The sequence below is a fragment of the Pyrus communis genome, chromosome 5 (genome assembly GCF_963583255.1).
Source record: "Pyrus communis chromosome 5, drPyrComm1.1, whole genome shotgun sequence".
NCBI lineage: Eukaryota > Viridiplantae > Streptophyta > Magnoliopsida > Rosales > Rosaceae > Pyrus > Pyrus communis.
Genome location: NC_084807.1, coordinates 18,980,369 through 19,008,125, shown reverse-complemented (window position 1 = coordinate 19,008,125; position 27,757 = coordinate 18,980,369). Strand labels below are relative to the sequence as shown.

At 35.6% G+C, this 27,757-nt stretch overlaps 1 protein-coding gene across 1 annotated transcript; it reads right to left on the bottom strand.

Annotated features, from left to right (window-relative positions):
• Nucleotides 1-24,815: 24,815 nt before the first annotated feature.
• On the bottom strand, nucleotides 24,816-25,577 carry LOC137734356 (uncharacterized). The gene has a single exon (XM_068473632.1). It carries the CDS (start codon nucleotides 25,575-25,577, stop codon nucleotides 24,816-24,818), a length of 762 nt encoding a protein of 253 aa, XP_068329733.1.
• Nucleotides 25,578-27,757: the final 2,180 nt, after the last annotated feature.

Below are 27,757 nucleotides of genomic sequence, written 5' to 3'. Positions count from 1 at the left end.
TTTACTCCTAAAAAATATCGTTCATAATCGGGGCCATTCTCATAATCTAAGTCACGATCACTTTCCATTTCTGCTGGCTGCAGTTGTCAAAATACACTTTGTATTACACTTCATCACTAAGATTTTGAAGCATAAAATGTTTGATAAAAATAAATCTTAAATATGTTTTATTTTTCCGAAAAACTTTGTTATATCGGGCTGAATAAAAAGAAAAGTGAGCATAAAATAGTTGTCTAAAACCTCAATCAAATTGGTGAAAAAAAAAAAAAAGCCTCAATCAAATAATAGGTTGCGATTATTTATTTTGTGCTCTTATGCTTAACCAACCATTGGTGCTGGGAGATATTTAATCAATTATTTTTTGCAATGAACAATTCTGCAGGGGCAAAATATCTTACAATTTATTAGTTTTACGGTGGTGAATATTATAGTTAGAGAGAATATACACATCTTTCTAATGTAATTTTCCTTTTTTTATATTTATAATTTTAGAGGAACAGACAATTCTATTTTAATCCTCAGTAGCAGAAACTACAATTTTTGTTTGGTCAAGAGCAGAGATTATACATTTATACGTATTGGAAAGTAAACGGCGGCCTTAAAATCCGAAATTTTTTAATTAAATTGTAGCTACTGGGGAAAAGGGAAAAGATATGGACACCAATGATCTTCGTACACTTGCATTAATCTGAACATGCATTTCTGGATGACAGTAATTCATATAACATCCACCTAGTTCCTTGATGTTACAAAGCGATACGAATTATATATGTTATACATCATACATGATGACAAGCAAGCAAAGTAACTACATAGTGGTCAAAAAGGTAACCCATAAATAACCCAATCCTGAAGTTCATGGTCATGATCTTTACAAGCTTCACAACCCTAACAGTATCAGCATTCACAAAGATTGCTCTTGTAAGCGATGATCGAACGGGGCGAATCCTTTCATATTCAACCATGCATTACAGGAGGAGATTTTGCAATCTTGACTACTTGAACTCCACGGTGTTGAATCTTGAGCTGTTCAAGGTCGCTGGCTGCATGATCTGCTTTGGTGGTTTGCAGGGGAAGATCAGTAGCTTTTTCTAAGGTCCTCAACTTAGGAGCAGCACGAGGGTAGAGGAAGTCAGTGGGAAAGAAGTTGTATTGAAGGCCAGCCATGGAAAAGTAAGAAGCAGAGGATTTAGGTGGGTTAGAAGCTGTTTTTATGAAGATGGTTTGGTGGATTTTGATGAAAAAGAGTAGATCACATGTGCCTTTGGGTACCTAATAGTTTGGTTTATATATACTGCATGCAGGGGCTTTGCATTTTCAAGGTGCTTTATTGTTTTGTTGGTCGAGCATTTTCAAGGTCAATATTTGGGAAATTAAAGAAAACGACACGGGAGTGACCATAGGTAAGGATATTTTTTAATAATTTAATTTTCATTTTCTTTTTTAATAATGGCAAGGGCTGAGGACAATGGACTAGGGTGAGTGGTTGAGGGGCATGGGTTGTGACCTCTAAGTTGTTTTTTTTTTTTTGAACAAACAATATTATCTACACTAAAGAAGAGGGGGATGAACTTAACTTCACAATGAGCTAGCTATAATGTGGTTCAAATTCGCCTTTAATGAGAATTGAACCTAACGTTTGTCGTGCAAGAAATATTTCTACGCGAAACCAAACATTTGTCGCGCAAAGGTTGAGAAAAAAACATGGGTATCGGGAGATTTGGGGCCAAATTCTCAAGCGACAAACTTTTTCCCAACAAAATCTTGCACTATGAATCCTGCGTCGCGCAAAGTGTGAAATGGTTAGTGAGTCATTTAAGGCTAAGTAATTACTGTATTGTTTGCGCAACAAAACCTTAGTCAAAAGTTCCTACGGGTTTTATAAAACAGATTCACTCTCCATTTTCCTTTCATACTCATCCCCAACACCCTCAAGTTCCCATCATTTTCTTCTTCCCCAAACTCCTTATATCCCAATTATTTTTTTATTTGTTTGTACGATGGCCGATTCCGCTGCTGCTTCAATTAAGGGATGTGAGGGAGAAGGACGTTGAAAAGGTAATACCATTTTTTTTGTGGATTTGAAAGTTTTATTTATTTATTTATTTTATTTTTGAATAAATTTATTGGATGATTATAAAATACTTAATTTGATTATGAAATTTTGTTTTTCCATAGATAAAAAAAAAAAAAAAATGAGAATGTCCAAGGCAAATAAGGTATGAAGATTTTAGGGGATCTGAGAGGGAGTCGCACGCTATGTTTGCGCACGATGTTGGGACAGTAATTAAGAACAAGTGTCCTATAGAGTGGTCGTCTTGGAAAAAGGTGTTGGATGAATTGAAGAAGTCTATGTTAGATGACTTATCACTAAGTGGCACTATACTAATTTAATAATTATTTTTGTTATATAATTTTTTACCCTAAAAATTACCTAGCCTACATGGCTCGTAGGCCGAATAACTAATGAGCTAACCACGTCCTTCAGTTGAATGCGGGGCGTGCCAACTCATTGGTTGAGTTTGGCCAGGGAGTAAAATATGTTGATGTGGTGTTAGGCGTATTGCTGACTTCTTGATCTCGCGAATGCGGCCAAGCCAAGGAAGGAAAACATCTCGGCCTTCGGGTTCTTGAGCACAAAGAAAAGGCTGCTAGTTCTACGAAGTTCAATATTAAATTCGGCTTTCAGTGTGCCGAATGTAGTAACCTGGTAACACCTCACTTCACCGAGTAGGTTAATGAGATGACCTCTTCCAATAAGGACTTGGAAATCCTTGTTGATCGAGACTTGGATAAATAACCAGTCAGTCTCGAAGCAGTGCTGTTTATCCAAACTGAAGGTGCTCATTGGTCAGCTGATTCTACGACCTTAGTGTTGTTTATCCAAATTGAAGATATGTTGGCAAGGAAAAAGAAAATAAAAATATCAAGATGTTTGAGAAGTTTGCACAGGGCAGTTGTGTGTTGAATTGGAGGGGTTTTGAATGATTAATTCCCCTTTTATCTATAGCAATGATTTGCTTAGTGGCCGAAATGGAACTTCATTTGAATTAGGATTCTTTAACCCAATCTGAATAGATCTCGAACAATCTTGATCCTTGTAAAATTTTGAATCTAGCTCCCTAATCGTTCAAATTCACCCTTTGGTTCTCGTCATCTTTTCTGATTCAAAGCATCCTTAGTTTTCGAGAATCTTTATTGTATTGGGATTTAATCACCTAACCCTTATCTAGATAGAACCATCTTCTGATAGGGTTCGGTCAAATTCCACTGGGCTCGGCCTATGAAAGAATATTCCCTGTATCCATTATTAGGCCGAGAATAACTCTAGGCTCGGCCCTAAATGTTATTTTGGGCCCAAACACTGCCTCTCACTTATGAGGTTTTCGACCTATAGTGTTTGGCCGAAATTCGGCCTTGAATAAACTGAGAAATAAACCCTCGGCCTACACTTTGTGGTTGATTAAAAGACCTTTGCAAAAACGAATATTCCATATCCACTCAAATCCATTTATCACGCACAATCTCCCACTATATGTCAGTCCTTGATAATCGTAAATGGTTGACACACGGTGCCTTCTCGTCACAGCTGTTTGGATTCGGCAACACATGTGCCTTACGCCCGAGGTGCATAGACGTCAAAACGTCTCTTCATAAAGATTGTGCCTTAAAGTTCGTCGCCACATGTAATCGTGCAATCTCGTTTTGCATGCTTTTCGGCCTCTTCCCTGGATTTTTTATTTTTGTGATGATTGCAAAAATATTTCGACTGGATTTACTCCTCAAGCTTTGAATATGAGACGGTCGATCTTCTTCCTAATCTGCCTATAAATACCACTTATGGCTTCATTCCTTATTTATGCTTTTAAAATCCTAAACTCTGGCTATTTTGCTTATGATTGTTATAAACCCAGAAAGAAAAACCATCCTTTGCTCCCTATAAACTTGATATAAATAAGCATATCTGTAATTTCTGTTTCAATGGGTAGATATCCAGACAAGTGTTTTCTTCTAATGCTCATGTTTCTGTAAAACTCTTTGAGAGAATACGTAGTGATGTTTGGGGACCATCCCCAGTTGTATATGGAAGGATATAAATACTATGTTTAGTTTTGTTGATGATTTTACCAAGTTTACATGCATCTTTCCTTTGGTTTATAAGGCTGAAGTTTATTCAGTTTTTGAGAAGTTTCAGGCCTTTATTAAAACTCATTTTCAAGCAATTGTGAAATATTTTCAATCCAGTGGTGGTGATGAATATATGAGTATAGTGTTTAAGAAATACTTAGATTCCCATGGCATTATACATTTGATTTCTTGCCCTCATACCCCTTAGTAAAATGGTATTGTTGAGAGGAAACATAGGCATATCATAGAAACAGTTGTGACCTTGTTATCCACTGCATCTTTACCCCATAATTCTAGTTCCATGCTTGTTCCCATGCAATTTTTCTCATAAATATGATGCCCTGCAAGTCATTAATCATGCAGCCTTCATTTTTTAAATTATTTGGTATCCAACCTGAGTTAGGTTCACTTAAAGTGTTTGGCACAACTATTTATCCTTATCTTAGGCCTTACAATTCTTATAAGTTGGAACCAAGAACTTATCAATGTGTGTTTTTAGGATATTCATAGAGATATAAAGGAGTTATTTGTTTTCATAGGGGGAAACAAAGGTTGTTTATCTCCAGGCATGTTATTCATGATGAAACTTTGTTTCCATTTCACACTAAGCCTATTGTGCAGTCACTGCACAGGGTTTCTAACTTACCCATTACCATCATATTACTGTTCCTTTTGTTATACCTTAATCACATGATAATACCAGGCATTCTAGTTCTAAGTCTTATTGGTTCATCAACACAACATAGTTATAGTTCTTCTTTTTCTAGTGGATATGAGTTACATAATTCAACTACTATTGTTCAAGTTTGGTATTGTATCTCCATTACAGACCTCTCATTAGCATACTCATTCTCCCTCCTCTTATGCGTCAACATCTTTGTTGCCTGTCTCAGATCCTACACATGTTGAGGTAATTTTATCTCTTGATTCTTCTGATAGTTTAGTTCAAGTTACACATTGTACTTCACCAGTTCATCCTACACAAACTAGGTTGAAATCATGAACTATATCTCGAAATGATTATGGATATTTTCTTGCTTTTGCATCTTATGAGAATTTATATGTTTCTAGTGGTTTCCATGATGTTTTTAAAGGTTACATTGCAGTGTTGAGTATTGTTGAGGCTACTGAACCAACATCATATAAAGCTGTTGTTTCTCATACACATTGGAGAGATGCCATATCTGATAAATTTTTTGCATTACAAAAGCAAGGAACTTGGGAGTTGATTCCTTCACCTATTGACAGAAATGTTATTGGGAGTAAATAGGTGTACAAAATCAAGAAAGATCAAAATTGACACATTTCTAGGTACAAAGCCAGACTTGTTGCTCAGTATAGTCAAGGACATGGTATTGATTATGATGATACTTTTAACCCAGTGGTTAGGCACAATACTGATAGGCTTGTTCTTACTTCAGCTGCTGCACATAAATGGTCCCTAAGACATTTAGATATTAAGAATGCATTTCTCCATGGAGATTTGCAGGAAGAAGTCTTTATGAAGCAACCTCAGGGATTTCAAGATTCTTCTCATCCTAATTATGTTTGTAAACTTGTTAAGTAACTTTATGGACTTAAACAAGCCCCTAGGGCTTGGAACTCTAAATTTACTACATATCTACCTAATTTGGGCTTTAAAGTCTTCGAATATGATACTAGTTTTTTTGTTAAGGCTCAAGGGACCAAGGTTGTCATTTTGTTACTCTATGTAGATGAAATTATTATTACTGGCTCTTCTTCTATGTTAGTTCAATAGGTGATTGATAATTTGGGTGAAGTTTTTTATATGAAAGATATGGGTCAATTGACATTTTTTTCTGGGACTTAAAATCACATATAAGAACAATGGGGATCTGTTTGTATCTCAATACAAGTATACCAAAGATTTATTGAAGAATGCAGCTATGAAGTCATGTAAATCTTGTCCTACTCTCTACAAACCTCACACTCAACTTCTTAAGGATGAAGGAACTCTTATGCCTAATCCTACTGTCTTTAGGAGTTTGGTTGGTGCGTTGTAATATCTGACATTCACTAGGCCAAATATTATTTTTCCAGTCAACTATACATGCCAGTTTATGTCTAATCCTACATATGCTCATTTTTATCTTGTTAAACGCATCTTGAGGTATTTGCAGGGTACAGTGGATTGTGGTTTTACTTATTCTTCCATTCCCTCTCTTGATTTAACTGCTTATAGTGATGCAGACTCGGCTTCTAATGTTAGTATCAGAACATCAACCACAAGTTATGTTGTTTTTTTGGGACAAAATCCTATTTCCTAGCAGGCCAATAAGCAAAGGAGTGTCTCTTGGAGTTCTGTAGAGGTAGAGTACAAAGCTTTTGCAAATGCTGCTGCGGATATAGATTGGATTCGGTTAATCTTGAAGGATTTACATGTGTTTCTGCCTAATCCTCCAGTGCTACACTATGAGTCTATGACAATATTCTCTACACTTGCTTTATGTTCTAATCCTTTTTTTCATACCATAATTAAACACTTAGACATGGATTTTCATTTTGTTCATGAAATGGTTCAGAAAGGTGATCTTCAAGTTGAATATATTGTCACTCATGATTAGGTAGCTGATGTGCTTACCAAGGGACTACATGGTCCAGCTTTTTTTAAGCATTGTTCCAATCTCAAACTGGGGTTCCCTAGTTGAGATTGGGGGGTATTGACTAATGAACCTGTAACGTAGACAGGTAGCATACTTTGGTGTAATACATGTGTCATAATCTTGTGGACTTAGGTAGTTAAAGGATTGCTTACTTACTAAGCAACCTATGTACTATATATAGTGTGTGAGAGGATATTATTGTAACTAATGACTGCAATTATAATAAGAGAAAGTAATTCAGTTTTTCCATTTTCTCGCTCTTTCAAGCTCCATTGATTCTCTACGATTTCTTAAAACTTGGTTGTTTATGAATATGTGTCCTTTGTTCAAATGGAATTCTCTTGGCATTGTACTTTGACTATAATTTCTTTTGGTTCGAGGAACCTCTAGATCTCATTTATGATGTTCTTATTGAAGATTGTAGTATATGATAATCAATAAAACTCTACAGTTTTTTTCACAAAACGTATTCGGAAAAATAAAATAAAAAGTGATGCCGAATTTCTTAAATTTATTTTTATTATTTCTGTATTTAAATTTGGTGGATCTCAAAGACGAATTCAAATCAATACGAACCTTTGCGAAGGTGTAGCGTATCATGCCAATTTGTAGGTCGAGGAGAAAGCCATGGCAATTTCATATAGTCAAGTGGCATTGCCCAAGCAAGGCCTCAATACTATTACACTATGTTTGGACGAGGAAAATTAAGATTACTAAGGAACTTTAAAATAACGGAATTTTATTTTCTACAATTTGTAAATTTTCTTGTTGGTTAATCTAAAAGAATAATGGAATTTGAATACGAAATTTGTTATTTTTAATTCTCACTCGTAGAAACTTGGAAATGACACCTAGTTACCTGAAATTTAAACTTGAAAATTGGAGGTCCCAAATTCCAAATTCTTTTTCCACGTGGAAATTCTAAATTTTTATGTTTATGAATCCAAACAAAGGAATTGATATATGTCAATTTACAAATTCTGACTTTTATCGAACTTCCAAATTTATTTTCCTCATCCAAACAAGTGTTATATACCACAAAAGTTCCCTTTTCAGTCACTGTATTAGATGTTGTACTTCTAATTAAATTGTTCCCAATGTCCCTCGGGTATGCAATTGTTTTCCGCTCCATAGAAGCCCTCTTCTCCTATTTCCTAGCATATTTAATGAGCTTCTTGGGGCTGAGCATCATAGAGTCCATGCTATAAAATGAAGATATATACACCTCGAGAAAAAAGAAGAAAAAAAGTACTTGAAATATTTTCCAGAATGCAGAATTTGCTAATTCTGTTGGCTTGAGAGCAACGGTGGTGTTTCCTTCCTCTATATTTTTTTCCCCTTTTCAACCATATCCTCATTCCGTTGCAGAAGATCGATTTAATTATCTGAGAAGCTGTTATCCAGTTGGAAAATTCGAAGCTCATTGATCAAGGTTCGTAATGTATACAAAGCCAGCTGGGAAATACAATTAATTATGTAGAATATACATAAGAACATATAGAGGACTATGGGGACGACTACATGCACTTTAGGGAAGGACAATCTCATTTTCCAATATATCAAATATATAATACATTTCAGGTTCTCAATACAAAAAGAACGTTGAAATCGATCGTTCATTTTCATTTACAAAAATGTACACATACAAAAAAGGGATAGCCGATCAGTAGCCCCAAAGTAGTAACTGTAGGCTTGTTTGTCCTTGATGTAAACTAGAATTAATTGAGCAGCTACGGGTATTGACAGAGTTGAGTAAAGCTTTCTCCGTATCTACAGTCAGTCCTCGGTTTACAAATGAGAGCATATAATTCATAAAGAATGAATCACATGGCAAGGTGATAGGCTCACTACTTGAGAGTCCAAATTCTTCTTCGGACTTCTTGAAAGTTCTTGGAAAATGTGGTTAGAAAGATAGGATAATGGCAGCACAAAGCGCCTCTCGTCAGTGGTATATATCCCAAAAGTTCCCTTTTCCGTCACCGTATTAGATGTTGTGCTTTTGACTAAATTGTTCCCGGAGTCTTTTAGGTATGCAATCTTTTTCCTCTCAATAGAAGCTCTCTTCTCCCATTTCCTAGCATATTTAATGAGCTTCTTGGGGCTGAGCATCATAGAGTCCATGCTATAAAATGAAGATATATACACTTGAGAAAAAAGAAGAGATCAAGTACTTGAAATATTTTCCGGAATGCAGAATTTGCTAATTATGTTGGCTTGAGAGCAACGGTGGTGTTTCCTTCCTTTATACATTTTCGGTTGACACCATAGACAAATCAATGATATTTGTAGCTTTCTTGGGGTTGTAATTTTCAATGTAGAGCCGTATGTGGTTAGTTATATTGGAATAGATCGATGTTAAGTTGTGTCCTTACTAACAATTTTTTGTCAAGATACTTGATTAAAATACTAGTTTTTGGTAACCATTTTTTTTTATCGATGTAGAGCCGTATGTGCAGCAACTATATGCATCTTGGGATATTACTATGAATTGTGTTACGTTATATCTTGTAGAATAAAGACACATCTCTAAGCAGTCGGTTATTTCTATAATTGGGTTATTTGGACACATGATTCTTGAGTTCCAATGTTTGGCAACGTGCCAAAGGTACTCTTTTGTTGTTTAGATAATGTCATGCAATTGTACCTTTGTTAGTTGGAAATCCAGAGGAAGATAATACATACCAACGACTTAGCATTGTCTAGTATAAACTCTAATTAGTTCAAGATGTTTAGTTGGATCAAAGTTAATGGACGTAAATCGTTAAGAATCTCAAAGATTAGACTTAATAATTTACTATATGAGTGGTCTTATATCTAATTATTTCTTTGATATATCACTAATTTCTATTCCCTGTCGGTATGAACTTAATTTGTAGCTCCCTCACCACACTGAAAATACTAGTGATAAATCATCAAATCGTAAATTTATTAAGAATGAAAATATACACCTATACCGCAATAACAGTCCAATTCATGTGCTTTTTATTTCTTCCAACAACAGGACTTTAAACTTTTTTATTTTTTATTTTTTCAAATTTAAAGGAAGTTGATGACTACTAGCAATCTTCTCATAGGAACATTCTTGAATTGTATTTCATCTTGCAAGGTTATTCAACCGAGATAAAGTTAATAGGTTCAAACCGCTTAGTACTATGGTCTGGTTGCATTCCTCTCTGATGAGACCACATTATACTATGTAGTTTATTCTAATCTTAGTATTAATTTATTGATTATTTTGTGAGATTTTGATACTTTAGATTATATTTCCAATGTAAGATATTGGACTTCTTCTTGAGAAAAAGTATACAAACAGACAAATTTTGGAGTGATTCCAATTAGAGGATGTTCATGAGTATTTCAAGATAATTGTATCAAAGTTTCAGATTTTTCTACCAAGCCACCGTCGCGAAGAAAGAAGGCACATCGCGTAGCTTTCCCAAATTGACATTTATGGACGTTTTGGTATTTTGAAAGTCAAGATGATATATTTTGAGGAAGATTCCTTCTGAGGATTTGTTAGGAACGTCTCAAGCTTTAAAAAGAGACCTTTCAGAACCAAATCAGAGTTAATTTGGTTGGTCTAAATATGGATTTTCTATGCAATCCAAATTTCAGTTTAAATAGGATACCTTCTATTTTCTAGTTATCTTATTCTATTATGTTTCCTAGTTTTTAGAAGACTTTTCTAGGTAGGATTTTATTTTTTTAGTAGTATAAATAAGGCTATTTAGCTATTAGGGAAGAAGTTAAAACGAATCAATTTGGAGAACTTAGCTAGGCTTTGACGATTTATATTTCAAGGTGTTTTCTATCCTTATTCTATTTCAATAAAATTCCTTTTGTTTTATAGTTGTTCGTAACTAATTTCTGTTTGCTAGGGCGATGCCTTGAGCCTTAACATAAATATGTAGTCTTTATTTAATTGCGTATGATATTATACATGCATATTTTGAGTTATTAATCACTGTATTCAAACTGTCTCTATATATTAATGCTTAGCTACCATTAGGATGTTTAGATAAGTACTCGAATGCAATTCGGTCAGAATGCCACCGGAGGATTGAGTATTGCTTCTTGTGATTGATAGTTGTAAGTTCACCTAGGGTGAATGCCACGTCTTAGGGGTTGCAGGGTTTTTCAAAGGGTTTTCACAAAGCGTAATAAGTCATGCATGTTTATATTTGATCTGAATGCCACATACGAATTGTATGTTTGATATATGTTCTAGCTTGAATGCGACAAGTAGAATATGCATAAGGAAAACCCAACCTTCAAAGTTGCATGTGTAATTCATAAGTAATTGGTAAAACTACATAAGATTGTCAAGGTGATGGCAGAACCCTAGTGTCCTTTTGTCATTATTTTCTAAGATTGTTCTCTTTCAAATTGGTTTCTTTAATTGTTTTAATTTAAAATTTATTTTTAATATTCTAGGTCATAAAATCAACCTTTTCGAAACTTTGTTTTTAATAGTTAATTAAGAATTACTTTAAATACAAATTATTCAATCAATACCTATGGAAACAACTTTGCTTAAGCTGCTATACTACAATAACCTTGTACTATTACAAGTATTTTTAGGTGTTTTTATCCTTACTTTTCCAGATGGTAAAAATCATATCTCTTCAAGTTAATCTCAGTTTACTACCCAGAAGTTTATTGTTTTCAACATTTGGTACATGAAGTTTTTTTTCATCCCAGTCTGGTACGTAAAGTTATAATTCTGGGACACTTTCATACATCCATTAAGTTTTCCATTAGAACTTCTGTTAATTGCTGACATGGCACCAACATAGACAATAATTGGACTCTAGGTGTCAATATGGGCCCACTTGAATATTAAAAATTTTGAAATTAAAAATACAAAAAATACAAAAAAAAAAAAAAGAACCATCCGTCTCCTACCTCATCCCTCGCACCCTCTCCCTCCCTTCTCTCTTCTGCAACCCGCACCCCTTCCCTCCCTTCTTTCCTCTACAACCTATACCCACCCTCCCCGCACACCCAACCCAACAAAATCCCACCCAAAGGAATTATAATTCAACAAGAAACCCATCCAATTTCTGAAATTTATCAAAAACCCAGTTAACCCAAATCCCTAATTTTGATAAATTCCCTTATCTTAACCGATTCTTGAGCATTCCCAGCCCCTACCGCCACCCCATTGTACTCCAACAACAGCATGTGGTGGCTCCCTTGCTTTGGTTCTTCTCTCTCCTCGAGTAGCTCGCAAACAGTAGCTGCTCCGGTTCGAATTTCGAATTTGTGTTCCTCAGATTTTGGGGACTAGGGTTATTGTAAAGGGTGGAGAAGAAGATGGAGGAGAGAGAAGGGATGGGAGGTGAAGAGGGTGGAGGTAGGTCAAGTATATAGCGTTGGGTGGGCGCAGAGGAAAGACGGGAGGGAGCAGGGGTGAGATGAGGTAGGAAAGGTGGGTGTGGGTTGTAGAGGAGATGAGGGTGGGTGGTGCGGGTTGCAGAGGAGAGAATGGAGGGTGCAGGTTGTAAGGAAAGAAGGGATGAAGGGGGTTGGGGGGAGGTAGAAAACGGGTGCGTTTTTTTTTTTTGTTTTTTTTTTTTTTTTTGTATTTAAAAAGAATAATTTTTTAATATTCAAGTGGGCCCATATTGACACATAGCGCCCGTTTATTGTCCATGTGGGCGCCACGTCATTAGTTAATAGAAATTCTAATGAAAAACTTAACGAATGTGGGAATAATGTAATCACAAGTACAACATCTAATATGGTGAGTGAAAGGGGAAATTTTGTGGTATATACCATTGACAAGAGACGTTTTGTGTTGTCGTTATCCTACCTCTCTAACCACGTTTTCCAAAAGCTTTTCAAGATGTCCAAGGAAGCATTTGGAATCTCAAGTAGTGAGCCTATCATCTTGTCATGTGATTCATTCTTCATGAATTACATGGTCTCACTTGTCAAGCGAGGCCATCTTACTGCAGATACGGAGAAAGCTTTACTTAATTCTATTGCTAGTAGCTGCTCAATTAATTAGTTTACATCAAGGACAAACAAGCCTACAATTACTACTTTACGGTTATTGATAAGTTAGTCTTGTTTTGTTTTTTTAAGTAATTACAAGTGATATTCTACACAATCTACACTAAGTAGGGAGTAATCGGGACATAGGGAATTGAACCCCGACCTTTTTTTGGTATTTGTATATTTTTGTATAGAGAACTAGTCATGTACTTTATACGTGATATATTATGCTAGAGGAGAAACCTCTTTTTAAATGTATGTAGTCGTTCCTATGCTTGCCTGCCTTTAAGATGGCCCTGGTATGTTCTTATGTTGAAAATCAGAGTATGAAACAGATGAACAACAGACTATAAAACTATTATTCATGAACAATAAAATTGTTGAGATGTATAAAATAAAGGTTACATTGTGACTAACTTGTTCTCTTAATCTAAATTACAAGCTATATTTATAGAGATCAAAAACTAAGAAACCTTATTACGTAAAATTACCAACACTATCCAAATAACAAAATACCTAAAATACTAATATTTTGCAACAATTAATTTGTATTTCTCGTCTAGCTTTATACATGAATTTTGATAAATGAGGTTTAAATTAATCAACTGGTGAGCATAGGGTTGGAAAAGAAAAAAAAGAATTTATAATATAATGTTGAAATAGAATTCTCTTGGCATTGTACTTTAAGCATAATTTCTTTTTGTTTGAGCAGCCTCTGGATCTCATTCATGATGTTCTTATTGAAGATTGTACTATATGATAATCAATAAAACTCTACTGTTTCGTCTTGAAAAATGTTTTCTGAAAAAGAAAAAGAAAAAGTGATGCCGAATTTCTTAAATTCATTTTTATTATCTCAGTTTGGTGGGTCACAAAGACGAATTCAAATCAATTGAGTTGAAGGCCGTGATACATCTGTGCCGTGAAAGGGAGGGGCACGAACCTTTACAAAGGTGTAGCGTATCACGCCAATTCGTAGGTCGTGGAGAAAGCCATGGCAATTTGATATGGTCATATGGCATTGCCCAAGCAAGGTTTCAATACTATTACTAATAAGATGATGGATGTAATCACACCTATTCATATGACAAGATCCCATCAAAACTTCATACTTAAGCGAGTTTGGGTAAAAATAGCACTAGGATGACCTTGTAGGAATTCGTCATATAAAATTTGTAGGCCTTCACATGTCCATGCCATCAAATGGGTGGCACAGGCCTTGTAATGGCGTATTGTGTCACGCCATTATTAAGTATACAAGTCAGCAATACAGTTAGCAATACAATTAGTAAGTTTGTTAGTATTTGGTTAGAGTGGTTAGGTTTTCTCTTATAAAAACAGAATTGTGTATTCTTCCTTTTTCAGTTAAATACAAAGCATATTTTCTCTCTAAACACACACACTCTCTCTCTCTCTCAAATCTTTGTGTTCATCCTTCTATTCATCCTTTCTTCTTGATTTTCTCTTCAATTCCCAAAACATTGCAATGTAATTAACATGGTATTAGAGCCATGAGCTTGAAGAGGTACCACCCAAAAATTCCCTAATTTGACAAAGCCTCTTAAACTAATGTCTACACCTCTGTAGCTATTGCAAACCAGATAGAAGTTTACAACCAAACCAACACAATGACCATAAATAGTCTTTATTGCAAATTTTGGAATGTGTGTTAACTGTATGTGTCTTTTGTGGGTTTTTCATCTAATTTTGTAGTTTGAGTTTCACACTATACAAAAAGGCACATATTAGGTGGATAAGTACTTGTTGAAGTTGAAAGGAATCAGAGATCAACTTGTTTCTACTAGAGAAAAGATCACTGACAATGATTTCATAATTGCTACAAATCTGGGTTGCCACCAGAGTTTGAAGTCATTAAAACAGTAATCTTGGCAAGGGATTCTTGCATTTCATTAAAAGACTTTTGAGCATAGCTTCTTGGTGTAGAAAGATATATTGAATCCAGGATGACAAGTCTTCCCAGTTCTATGTCTGCTTTATGTGTGCAAGGGGAGTCATCAAATACACAAGGAGTTCAGGGATATTTTCCAAATTATGAACAAGGAGAGAGTTCCAATTCTAAAGTTCAAGGCTTTAATGGTGGTTCTGGCTATATAGGCAATGGAGGAAAGAACTTTCATTCACAGCAAAGGAATAATTTCAACAGTAATAACAGAAAGTTCTATGGCAATAACAATAGTTCCAGGTCTTTTTCAAACTAACTAAAAATGAGGTTGTGTTTTTGTCGATGTTTCTTGCAAAGTGTTCTTTGGAATCAAGATTTTCTTCTATGGGTATAGAGTATGTGCTATGCTATCTGGGGTCTATGATTCAAGATTTATGGCAATTTCAAGGTATGTTCAAAGGCTAGGACAACTCTGGTTGGGAACAGAAACCGATTGTAGCAAATGGAGGCATCGATGGGAGTTTTCGTCAATGCTAATTCGGATGATTTTGCTATTGGGGTGTTTGATTTCTTCATGGTATTTCGCATTTATCTACGCCTTTCCTAAGTGCTGGTAGTCGGTGCAGGGATTTAGAGGCGTCTTCGATATAGTTCTTTCTTTTTGGTGGTCTACTCAAATCACTTTCTGAATTCATTGGTGGTGTTTGTTTGTTCAAGATTGCAAATCTTGGGAGCTCTTTAGGTTCTGATTATGTGCACTCCAACTGTTTGAAGAAATGGGTCAATGAATTCTTTGTTCTGTACTCTCTCTGGTATGGAAGAAATATTAGACATGTGTGTTGTCTAGGTGTTTGTCGAAATACCCAACTCAAAAGTTTCATGTGAAGGTTATGTTTTCAGTCCCTTTTCTCTAAATTCTTGAACAATTAGAATGGATTTTTTTTGGTCTTTTTTCTTTTCAAGTTTTTTTGTTGCTGGTTAAGAATTACGGTTTTTTAATGCAAATCCGATTTTTCATTCTCAGATCAAGCACCTAGACACAGACTATCATTTTGTTAGGGAGAGGATATAAAAGAAAGATTTGGAAGTAGTGTATATTCCCATTGAAGATCAAACTGCTGATCTATTAACAAAAGGGTTGCACAATCCAGCATTCAATCGTCATTGCTACAATCTTCAACTTGGGAACCCTAGTTGAGATTGAGGGGGAATGTTGAAGATAATGCTACATCATATGCCATCTCAACAATTATGTTATGCCACCTCAGATAGGTTGTTAGCTAGTTAGTTAGTAACTGTCAGCTAGCTTAAGGTCTAAGCTTGTTTAGCTACTGTATAAGAAGATTGTAATGATACTGTATCTATTCATTCTAAACAAATACAAAGATATTAGAGATTGAAAATTCTTCCTCTCCTTCTCTCTCTTTCACACTTACTGGAATCTGGAATAGTTTCCCATCATCACTCTTTCATTGGTACAAAATCAGATGTATTACCTTGTCCTGTATAAAGAAAATCAAATCATCACATATAAACTAGCAACCATCGTTTTTACATAGCTTTTTTACAGATAACATATTCATAGCTATCTTTGGCACATGTAATACATTATGTAAAATGAGAGAATTAGAAGATATGTTAATGATTGATGAACCAATGTTATGAACTGGCAAACCTTCACCACTTCCAATAGTGATTTTAGCATCACTAGTATATGGAGTTACTTGACTTAATATATCTAGATTGGTAGTCATGTGGTGAGTGGCACCTGTGTCAACCACCCAAGTGTCTGCAACTGAAAACTCAGGAACAAATAGAGCTAAGCTTGAACTTGCAATATTTGATCTCGTGTTGTCACTCCTGCAAGAGATTGAGGTGGAGTCCCACCTTGATAGGCATAGTTGTTCCTATGATAACACTCCAGAGCTGTGTGTCCTTTCTTTCCACAGATTTGACACACAAGAAAGCCATTTGATGGAGGACCATTGAAAGTATGTCTTTGATAACAATTAGGAGTTGTATGGCCTCTTCTCGAACAAATCTGATATTCAGGTGATACAGTATACTTATAATTGGTGTTGCCATTCTAATTGATTCCTTGCTTAAAACTATTTCCAAAGAAATTGTTTCCAGAACCTGAATTATTGGCAGAAAATGAACCGTTTGCTCTATTTGAGCCATACTGTGGACTTTTCCCATTATATGTGTAACCAGTGGAGTTTCTTTGTCTCTACTTTGTTCTCTGGTATGGAAGAAAGTTCAGACATGTGTGCAGTCCAGGTGTTCCCAACTGAAAAGTTTCATGTTAAGGTTATGTTTTCAGTCCATTTTCTCTAAATTCTTGAACAATTAGAATGGATTTTTTCAGGATTTTTTTTTTCAAGTTTTTTGTTACTGGTTAAGAATTAGGGTTCTACTACTTGGTTGTGGTTTGTGTTGTCTTTTGGAAGTATATTTGTTCAAGATTTGGGCATTCGTGTTTCTGTGTGCTCCCAATTTCAAGAATATTGTTGGATTATGAAAAATGGCACTACTAGTTTGAGTTTTCTTTGGGTATTCAACAAGGTGAATTGTAGTGAAATGTGAATGAAAGGTGCGATGGTTTTGATTCTTGTCTCTCTCTACTTCACTGAAATTCTACTTTGTTTCTTTTGTTGGGTAGCAAGATCTAGAATGGTTTTCAATGTTGATAACTGAAGTTGGATCTCATCAGCCTGACAAAATTATGTAACCTTTGAACCATTTCAGTGACTGGACATGCAATAGTACTTATCGTTCGGTCAAGAAAAGCTTGAACACACGATGCGATAAATTAAGTCCTCACAATAGCTAAGCCAAAGTCATGTGCACCATTGGTGACAATCTTCTCAACCAGACCCATGATTGCATTGATTTCTTCCTGATGTTGTGCACCATTGGCAACCAAACTGATGTTGCAGCATATCTCCTTCATCAACTTCCTGATGATCTTCTTGCACAACTAAGCTTTAATATTCTACTAGTAGAGTAGGTGGTGTTAATTCTCTTAAAGGTTTTGTATTTCTTCTTGGTTTTGATTTCTTAAGTGACCTTACAACTACTTATACTATTGTAGACACATGCTTGGTCTGGTGATGATGATGATGATGATGCTAATCTTGAGCTAAGGACGTTACTTCAGGAGTATTGGTCAGAAAAAAAAAAAAAAAAAAAAAAAAAAAGGGCCTTCTCAGATGGAATATGGCAAGGACAAGAACATTACATGAACATTGTGAATCAAAAAGGTGCTATTTACATCAATGGCAGTCAATGGCGATATTTTTTTTTTCCCTTGGCGATTTGTGTTTTGTTCTGGAGAATTCAAGCTTGAATCAAGTGATATTGTTTCTATGTTCTTCAATTCATTAGTGTCAACTCTTGATATGTTTTGAGAAATTGGTGTGAATTCTTGTATTCTAGCACAGACAAGTTTATGGTTTGTACCAAAATGGGAAATGTAATGCTTGAGAAGATTGTTCAAGAGCTAATTGAGGAGTGGTGCAGTATTTTCCTTATTATAGCTTATAATGTGAGTCTCACCAACTCAGTTGTTAGCATGTATCTACTGTAAGTCCGATAATACAATGAAGTTAGAAGAAGTTGTTAACGGTAAATCCCACGAAGGGTAATTCCGTGATGTGATTAGGTAAATCCCAAGAAGGGTAATCCTACATAGATGTTGATTTTCTGTTGTTGAAATTGTGAAGGCCGATGCCATTGTTATGAGTAGTTGTTTTTGGTAAAATCCACAAAGGGCGATCCCGTGGTACTATAATTAAGGCCGATGCCACACTGTAGATTGTTAATTTTCTGTTTTAAAGGGCAAAGCCAATGTTAAATGAAATTGTTGACGGTAAATCCCACAAAGGTAATCCCTCAAGAAATTGTTATAACCGGCATGAGGGCGTGTTACAACTTTATAAGAGGCTGTTATTCGATTGAAGCTCCTGCGAGAAGCAGAGGAATATTGGATTTTTTGGATAGGAAGATTGTATCTGCAAAAGGTGCAAACTTCTATTTAGTTTGCAATAGCTACAGAGGTGTTGACATCAATTTAAGAGGCTTTGTCAGTTTAGTGAATTTCTGGGTGGTACCTCTTCAAGCTCATGTAGCTTTCATGTTTGTGGGTTCAATTTTCTAGAACTTCTGTCTTTAACTATGACCAAGTAGCATTTGTGCATATTATCAACAAGTGTTATCATTGAGCAAAACTAGGGAGACCACTGTTGGGAAGAAAAGGAGGAGCAAAAAGAAAAAAAAAAAAAAAAAAAAAAAAAAGCAAGCTCAAATTGCTACAATCTCAAGGCAACAAAACCTTTTTCAATCAGAAAGCATCACCAAATTCAAACTGGAACAAGAACACTCTGCAGTGCGTCCATTTGTCCATATTTCAATGTTTGTTATTTGAGACTTTGCTGCAATCTCAAACTGAGATACCCCAGTTGAGATTGAGGGGGAGTATTAAGGGTACAAATCAGGAATACAATTAGAAATACAATTAGCAATACAATTAGTAAGTTTGTTAGTATTTGGTTAGAGTGGTTAGGTTTTCTCTTATAAAAACATAATTGTGTATTCTTCCTTTTTCAGTTAAATACAAAGCATATATATATATATATATATATATATATCTCAAATCTCTGTTTTCATCCTTTTATTCATCCTTTCTTCTTGATTTTCTCTTCAATTCCCAAAACATTGTAATGTAGTTAACAGCCATAATGTTATGCCCCTGGTATGCCCCTCCATCAAACCCAAGAAGTATTAACCCATCATCTTCTTCCTCTCTTTTCCGTTTCTTTCTCTATCAATTATCCTCTCCTTTTCTGCCATTTCAATAGAATAAACTATTCCTCCCCTCTCTCCTCCATAAGAATCGGTCAATCAATCACCCTCTCCCAAAATCGAACCTAGATAGTGATTTCGAAATTGAGAAAGATCAAATTTAATGAAATTTAAGCATCAGAGGTCCAATGAACGCAAATTGAAACCGACAATATTAGAGAAAAAGATTTTATATTCTTTCTCAATCAGTGCCGGACTCGAACTAGGAAATTAGGCAGAAGAATCGCAAGGATTCCTTCAATTAGTATGGAATTAAAAGCCATGCATCCATTTCTAAAGTAAATCAGGCATGCATGATGAGAGAATGAATTGCACCATTAGTTCAAATACCAATTCTAAGAAAAAATTTAGCTAAAATTTTACATTTTTTTATTTAGGCACCAATGGAAAGGCCAATCAAATCAGTTCTCTAAGTACTACTATAATTCAAAATAATTACATAACTGCTACTTAATATTACCACGTTTTTTCGACCAGCCAACTTTCCGCTGCCGATCAATTAAAAATTCCGATCAATCTCAATGTTACTGTCTAACAATGATTTTCAAAAAAGCATGTTAAACAATGAATTTTTTCATAAGTTTATATGTAAAAAAGACAATAAACTCACACAACAAAACATAGTTGATGTGGAAAAGTTGCACCTATTGCTATTTTCATGTCATTTTGAACAGTGATTTGAAATTTTTGGGAGACAATTTCCAACACTGACGCCGACAGTATGTGGGTCATGTGGGTTATGTGCAATGAAAGCAAAAATGTACATGTAACTATTCTTAGAAATATATTGGCCCACAAATTGTGGCTTAATCCAAATAGAATGGGATGAGATTGATAGTTTTCGTTAAAGTTGGTATTCTTCCTTAAAACTTTTATTTTTTCTTTCAATTTTTTATAATTACGTATGGTTTGGTGGGTACAAAGCATCTATGGAACCGATCGAGTGGCAGGACCTTGGACGTGCATGCCATGGAAGGGGGTGGCATGGGCCTCAACAAAGGCGTAGTGTGTCACGCCATATTATAGGTCACAAGGATGGTCATTACGATTTTATATGGCCATGTGGTATGGCTCTAGTAATAGCTAATATGTCTCATTCGGTAACAGATAAGCGCATGAGTTTGGGTGATACAGTATTAGGACGAATGACTTCTTGAAAAGTACTCGAGTTCGAGATGAAATTTTGGGGCGATAAAAGAAAAAAGCCGATGAAATTGTAGGGAATTGGTATGTAGACAACTTTTTGGGGGTGTTTTTAGAATTTTTCAATCGGAAGTTTTTGCGGAAACTAATGGAGGTGGAAAATATATAGATTTCTTCTTATTGACACGGTAGTTTCGCCAATTTTCCCTCTTCCCTCATAAAAATTGTCTGTCAGTCTGTCGTTATGAATGCACTATGAACTCAAAGAAGCCCTTCTGGATTTTCTTGTAGGCAACTTAAATTTGGCTGGCCTAGCTTCATTCCTTTATGACGGAGAATCCTAAATCACAAGGCCATTAATTTTCCTTTTTCTGTTGACAAAAGAGAAAACAGATATATAATAATTTCCAGAAATTTTTCAAATAGATATCTTATATATTATTACAAACCTTATTTGCATAAAAAGCAGACCAAAATTAAATCCTCTAACATTACATTAGTATCAATCGGAAGAGATCGACGAATATGTTCAACAAAATACTGAACAATTAAAAGCCGAAACGCATAATTAATCATTAAGGCTCTTCTTGGTTATTACGGCCGGAGGAAGTAGAAGCTCTGTTGAGCAAGAGGCTTGCCAAAACTTATTGTGATGCTCGTCCTTGTAATCATAACGAACCGTCACATTAGGCCTTTTTTGATCATCAACACGATGTTCTTCGCTCTTTCGCAGGCGGGTTTGAACAGGTACAACAGAATTACCGGGAGTAGAACTGTCGCTGTTGACGACGGGTTGTGGACGAGGGTAGAAGAAATCAGTGGGAAAGAAGTTGTATTGGAGGAGGCCAGACATGGATGGCTATAAACAATCGCAGTCGCAAAGCTCTTTGAAAGTTTGTTTTCTTTATGTCTGATATGTTGTCGGATTAGGTATATTTATATCAGGTCTGAACTTGAGGAATACGTCATTGGTCGATTTTGGGATTGACTTTTTCCTAGTTAGAGTTTTCTTTTCCCTCTTCTAGAAATTTTTTAGTTTCTTTATCTGTTTGGAGTTTTTGTTGAATATTCTCTGACATCTGTAGGCAATATATTTCTTGTTCCCCAAGAGAAACGGATTGAGGGCAAAGGCTAAAGTCGTGCTAGCTTATGGATGCATGTATTATTACTTTTCTTACGTACACATACTCACGGAACGATGTAGGTATTGGAGTTTGAGACCCTCTTGTCCCACATTGGTCAACAGTATTTTTTCACTAGCCTTTATATAGGCTTATTCCCTTTTCTTAGTAATTAGAACTTGGACCATTTGGAAATTGATTGAAGGCTTGGGCCTTATGGTTGTGTGAATTAGGCTTGATGATTATACTATAATATTAATATTAATTAAAATGACATTCTTAAGTTGGGAAGGCTTTTTAGTAAAAAAAAAAATAATAATAATAATAATAACCGTAGGTTTCTTTATCTTTTTCATTATTGGTTTTATAAATAGGAGGCCAACCAAGTCAGCTTCTCATCAATCGAATTGGTAATTAAACTCAAAGATAGTATAAAGAACATAAGAATATGAATCGGTAATAGGCATTCTCGTTAAAATATTTACTGCTCGTGTACAATTAGAATGACAAAGAAAGTAAAAATCAAATAAAATATTTACTAGCTATCAGAAATCGGAATAAAATTAGTTTAATTACTAAGACACCTTTGTACAAAAATAAATTTTACATTTCATCAATGAATAATGTAAGGATAGCTTTGGTATTAAAAAGTTGATTCTCATTCCCTTTTTTCAACACCTCCTCCCCATGAGGAGTCACATTCCTAAAAAATTAGGAATGTCATTAGTCATATTCCCTATAATACTAGTATTAAACAAGGGGTAAACCTCAAATAAGACCCCATTGTTTACATTCCCCTTCTTAAATATAAGAGAAAAATCTTGCAACTGAATGGGAACCTCATTTCACACGTCATTATTAGAACTGCAAAATCCTAGTAAAATAAGTGTGATGTTGATATTTTGTTGTGCCCAAAACATCTTACTTCTAACCAATTTATTGTAAATAGGCTTATTTTTAGCTGGATCTCTTGAAACTTGGTTGAAATTCAAAATTTGATCCATATTGCCTCACTTTTGTTAATTTCGTTCAAAAGCCGTTAAATATGTTGACGTTGATTAAAAAATGCATATATGTGCAAAAAAAGATGGATATTATGTCCACGTTAGAATTTGTTCATCTTCTTCTCTCTCCCCCTCTCCTCTTTGTGTCTCTCCAACTCTCTCAATTAACAAAAATTGTGGGTTTTATGAGAACTAATGGGTTACATATTAACTCCAGTTGAACTCTTTTCTTAAAAAACAAATGTAAATCCTATTGAAAATTGATGTGAAAAATTAATGACTAAAGAAAAATTAGGAAATGGAGTCCCATGTTTCCATGGTTGATTTTGTATTTCTTATGCTCTTCTCACAGATTTCATTCGATAATTACTTGAAAAAATAGTGAATATTTACTTGAGGAAAACTCGCTATCATTTGAAATCATTAAATCTCCGAGTCGGTGGGAGATTGAAAGTTTGTTGTAGGATAGAGGGAAGAAGAGAGACCAGACGCAGTTGGAGCGGAGGAGGACGACAATGAGAAAGGTCGGAGTCGAGATGACAATGGGATCGTAGGTATATATAGTACAGTTTTATTGGGTGATGGGTCCCAAATATGTCACCACATAGATAGCAAAGCTACATAAGCAAATTTGACAGATGTTAAAAATTTAATGGAAACTAGTCAAAGTGGAACAAATTTTGAGTTTCAAGGAATAAAATACCGGCTTTTGAGTTTCAGGGGTAGACTAAGATCAAAACTGAGTCCCAGGGGCATAGTTAAAAATAAGCCTTGTAAATATCGAGTGGGAGATGTGGATGCAAATTTCGTACATGGTTGAAATGACAAATTCCACTTACAAAATAAGAAACACTGTTAGCCTAATTGACGAACACACAAAAAGGGGGGAGGTTGTCCACCAAAGGGTCTCTGATGCCTAAGTCAGAAAAGTAGTTTGAGAGAAACTTAGCACTTAAGAGAGTCCAAAGAAGTAAGTGGTGATTACTATTTTCCTTGTTTAACTTGGCTATTTATAGACCTGACAAGCAACCGCAAGGGGAAGTTGCAAGTCATACTAGGCAAACCTTAACGTTCTACTAGTGATGGTGCAAACCAGTCTACGCAATCCTACATGCTAGTAGTCCAAGAGGTCCCTGTTGGTAAGAGTGCAAACCCACCAGACACCCAAAAGGGAGACTCTGAAGAGTCGGTTTCTTGCCATCGTTGGGTCAGGTATGGCTCAGTGCCAAGACTTATCACAGGTCTAAAGCACCCTGGATATGTTGGTGGTCCAAAATCGTTATACTCACCGGACAAACAACTACCACGTGCGGTCCCTCATAAAGGGCAGACATATGCCACATTCTCTGAAGTGGTTTGTGGTCTGCTCACATATTAAAAATAAAACCATTATATCGAGCATATAGTCCACATGTCCTTCTTCTATTGAATGTGAATTTATGTCTCCACGGAAGAGACTTACTCGATATATAATAGCTCCTTCTATACTTTTGCAAGCGATAATGACTTAAAGCTTTCTCTATATATATAAATGGTATCAAGTATATTTTGTCAAAAAAGGGACAAAAATTAGACGATTAAGCTGTTGTCTTCAAACTATAACTAATAATTGAAACTACCAGGACCAAAATGGGACTTTACCCAAACTACATGAACTAAAATAATATTTTAGAAAATTGAAAGCAAAAGCAAAAGAATCCAGCAATTCTAAGGAGTAAAGCAAGTGAAGCGAATGATTCTTATTTGAAATCCATGTGAAATCTCTACAATATATACCGGCATTGAAGTTTTAATAGATTAAATATGTTGAAAAATAAAATCCGCATAAATGATTAAATAGAGATTACTAGAAAATAAGAGAACCAAATAGCAAGTCCAATGCCTGCAGAGTAGATATTTGCAAAATAGAAAATCTAACACATTAAATTTGATTAAGATCCTATTCACAGGGCTTCAGCCAAGGAATAAAGAAATACACAAGGAAAAAAAATGAAGGGGGAAAAATCAGGTCATCTAAAAGATTAAATTATTACTCAGCTAGCATGGGAACATAGCACGTCGTGGGTACATCAGCCATCAAAATCCCAAAACCTGTAGCCGTGGCGCCTGGCACAAACCCAATCTGCAAATCTAAACACTGAAGATTCATAATCACATGTTGCGCCGACCACCACCAACCACTCCTATACGTCGCCCAGATGGCCATCTGAACACTAAATCTCACACCCCCCAATTCTCTATCTTTCTTCATCTTCTCCAACATCCATTGCTTAAGCGCTGGTTGATCCCCTTCCCAATTCGCCATTCTAAGCCTGAGATGCAGTTCGGTTTTTGTCTTCATGGGCAGACCGAATGGCTCCTCTGGCTTGACGACAAGCGGTCTGTCCTCATACAGAACGAAACCTTCGAGCCGGTTGAACCAAATGTAAGAGACAAGATTAGGGTTAGCAATTTTCAGTTTGACGTCCCATTCGGCTGTTAGGTTTATGTCGGAGACATTGAATTTGTGCACGGATAAGGCGGTAAGTTGGACAACGGGGGCTTGGGGGCCTAGAGTTAGCTCCTTGTGTATGAACGGTAGAAATACGATAATGGCAAGAGTGACCAAGGAGGGAAAAATGAGGAAGGTGAATTTGGCAATGGTTGGTGTAGTGGAGACATTGGTAGACCTTGTCGCAATATGGGATTTTGAATAAGGGTTGTGTGAAACGGGAAGTAAGGGAACCATGGGTGAGCCCTCACCTTTTGCATGCTTTGGTATTTGAATCTCCATCAAAAACGACGAATCCATATTTTAACGCAGCCTTTAATTTATGTAAAGCTGACCAAAATGTAGGATATCGATGTTGATGGTGATGGTGATGGTGATGATAAATGAAAGGACGCATGCAAGAGAGAGATACCTTCGGATGGGCAACCGGTGTAGAGTTTCACCGGCGAGCGAATCACTATGACGGCTGATGCATATGTCGCTAGCAAGTCGGAGGATGTGCCCAGCTTGGGGTTGGGTCACAGATCGATCTCCAATCCTGCCTAGCTCATGCATGCATGCGTACGTTGAGGAGTATTGGTCATGGGTTTGCCTAGACTTTGTGCACAAAACAGTCTTGAAGCGTTGGATAAGGATCACACATTTGTCTGGTCAAGGGGGGAGGCCACAATAGGGCATGGCTCATCCTGGAATTTCACCAATTTATGTATTTTGTGTGCTAATTTTTGCAATAAAGAGTATATGTTCTAGTGGTTGAAATAGTTTACGGATTGTAGCAGGTCACAAGTTTGAGAGTCTTTTTTTTTTTCTTTTAAATAATAGAAGCCTTATATATGTTACAACTGGCCTTCTGTTTTACCTTATAAGCCTTCTGATGCCTATTACCTTTTGATTTTTAAAACCAATTCCTTCTTTTCGTTAGTTCATATAAACCAATATCTATACAATCTAGAGGAAGATTCAATTATGTTGAAAGAAAAATCTTATAGTAAGAGTTTTGAGCTAGCTAAGATCTTAAATTTTGTTCAAATTTAATTTGTTAATCTTTTTTTTATCAAAACACGTAAACAAGCTCTGTTCTTTTGATATAATCATCTCAGTACTAGCTATGATCCTAAGCTGCAATAAGCTTCTTCACAGTCAGCTCATCGCCTGTTTGTGAGGGAAGGTCACAAGCTTGAGACTTGCTTATCCCAATAATCTTGTAATTTTTTATCAAGTTGTCCTTCTAGGACATCAATCCGTGATGGAGTATTCATAGCCAGTATATAAGATTATAGTACGTTCATTGTAACTCTTTGTAAGTGAATGTTGATCTGAACTTCGATGTCATAAGAAGTAGAAAGCCTTACATACTTGCGAAAAAAACGTTACGTTCATTTTCGCCGCCAATCCTCTTCCAATTATTTAAACCTGGAGAAGTAGATAGAGAATGTTTTATGCATTGTTATAAAAAAGGAAACATGGAAAACAATATATTTTGTCTTTTACAATAAAATACTCAAGCCAAGGAAACTTATCAAAACCAACCTTTTTGAATTCTACGAAATTGTGTCTCCTCAAATGTGTGTGGGTACGGCTTTAATTCGGGTTGTTATGTTTCCTCTAGGATATATTTTCTTTTAATGTTATCCCTTTTATTAAATGGGTAGGTTGCTATTGCCCGGATCACCTTCAAGATAATTGCTATCAACTATTGGTGTTGGAGACTCAGACTCAACTTTTTGAGACTTAGAATTATCTATGGATGGATGAGAGTGTTGACTTGATGATTTACCCTTATTCTTTTTGTTGTGAAATTTTGAAACGTCTTGGCTTAGACATCAAAAAGTACAATTCTACAACCTAAAAATCATACTCAACAAAGAACAAATTCAAAATTTATGAATACATAGTTGAAACTTCCAATTGCACATGAGCCCATCATAAAATAAAACAAATAAAAATAAACGTTTCTTTGTTTCTCATAACAATCAAAACAAGAAAATAAAAACAATTGATTTCTACTTGTAAAAATTCATAAAAAATTAAAAGAAGGAAATAAAAATCAAAGAATCAAAGCACTAACATGGAGCGTGGAAGGCACCAATCAATGGAGCATATTAAGGAGGAGTCTGCAGCTTGATTGCTTCGCAGTCAGACAAACAATCGCACACAACGCAGGGCAAACTTGTCACCTCCAGATGCAACATCGAACTAAATAGTTTATGACTTAAACTTATATGCACAAAAGATATAGTCCAAATCTCCACCGCAAGAACACCCTTCTAGGGTATGGAAAAAACAGTGAAAAGATGGAGGAGTGGAGATGATAATTGTAGGAGGAAGTGCGCTTGTGAGATGATAGATGAGGCAAATGATAGAGAATGATTCTACTTATTGGCTCTAAGATCATCCCTTAGTTAATAGGGTAATAAACACAAAAGTTCAAAGGTCCCCTACCTTAACGAGGGGTTACACGTGTTACTAGAAAGTGAGAG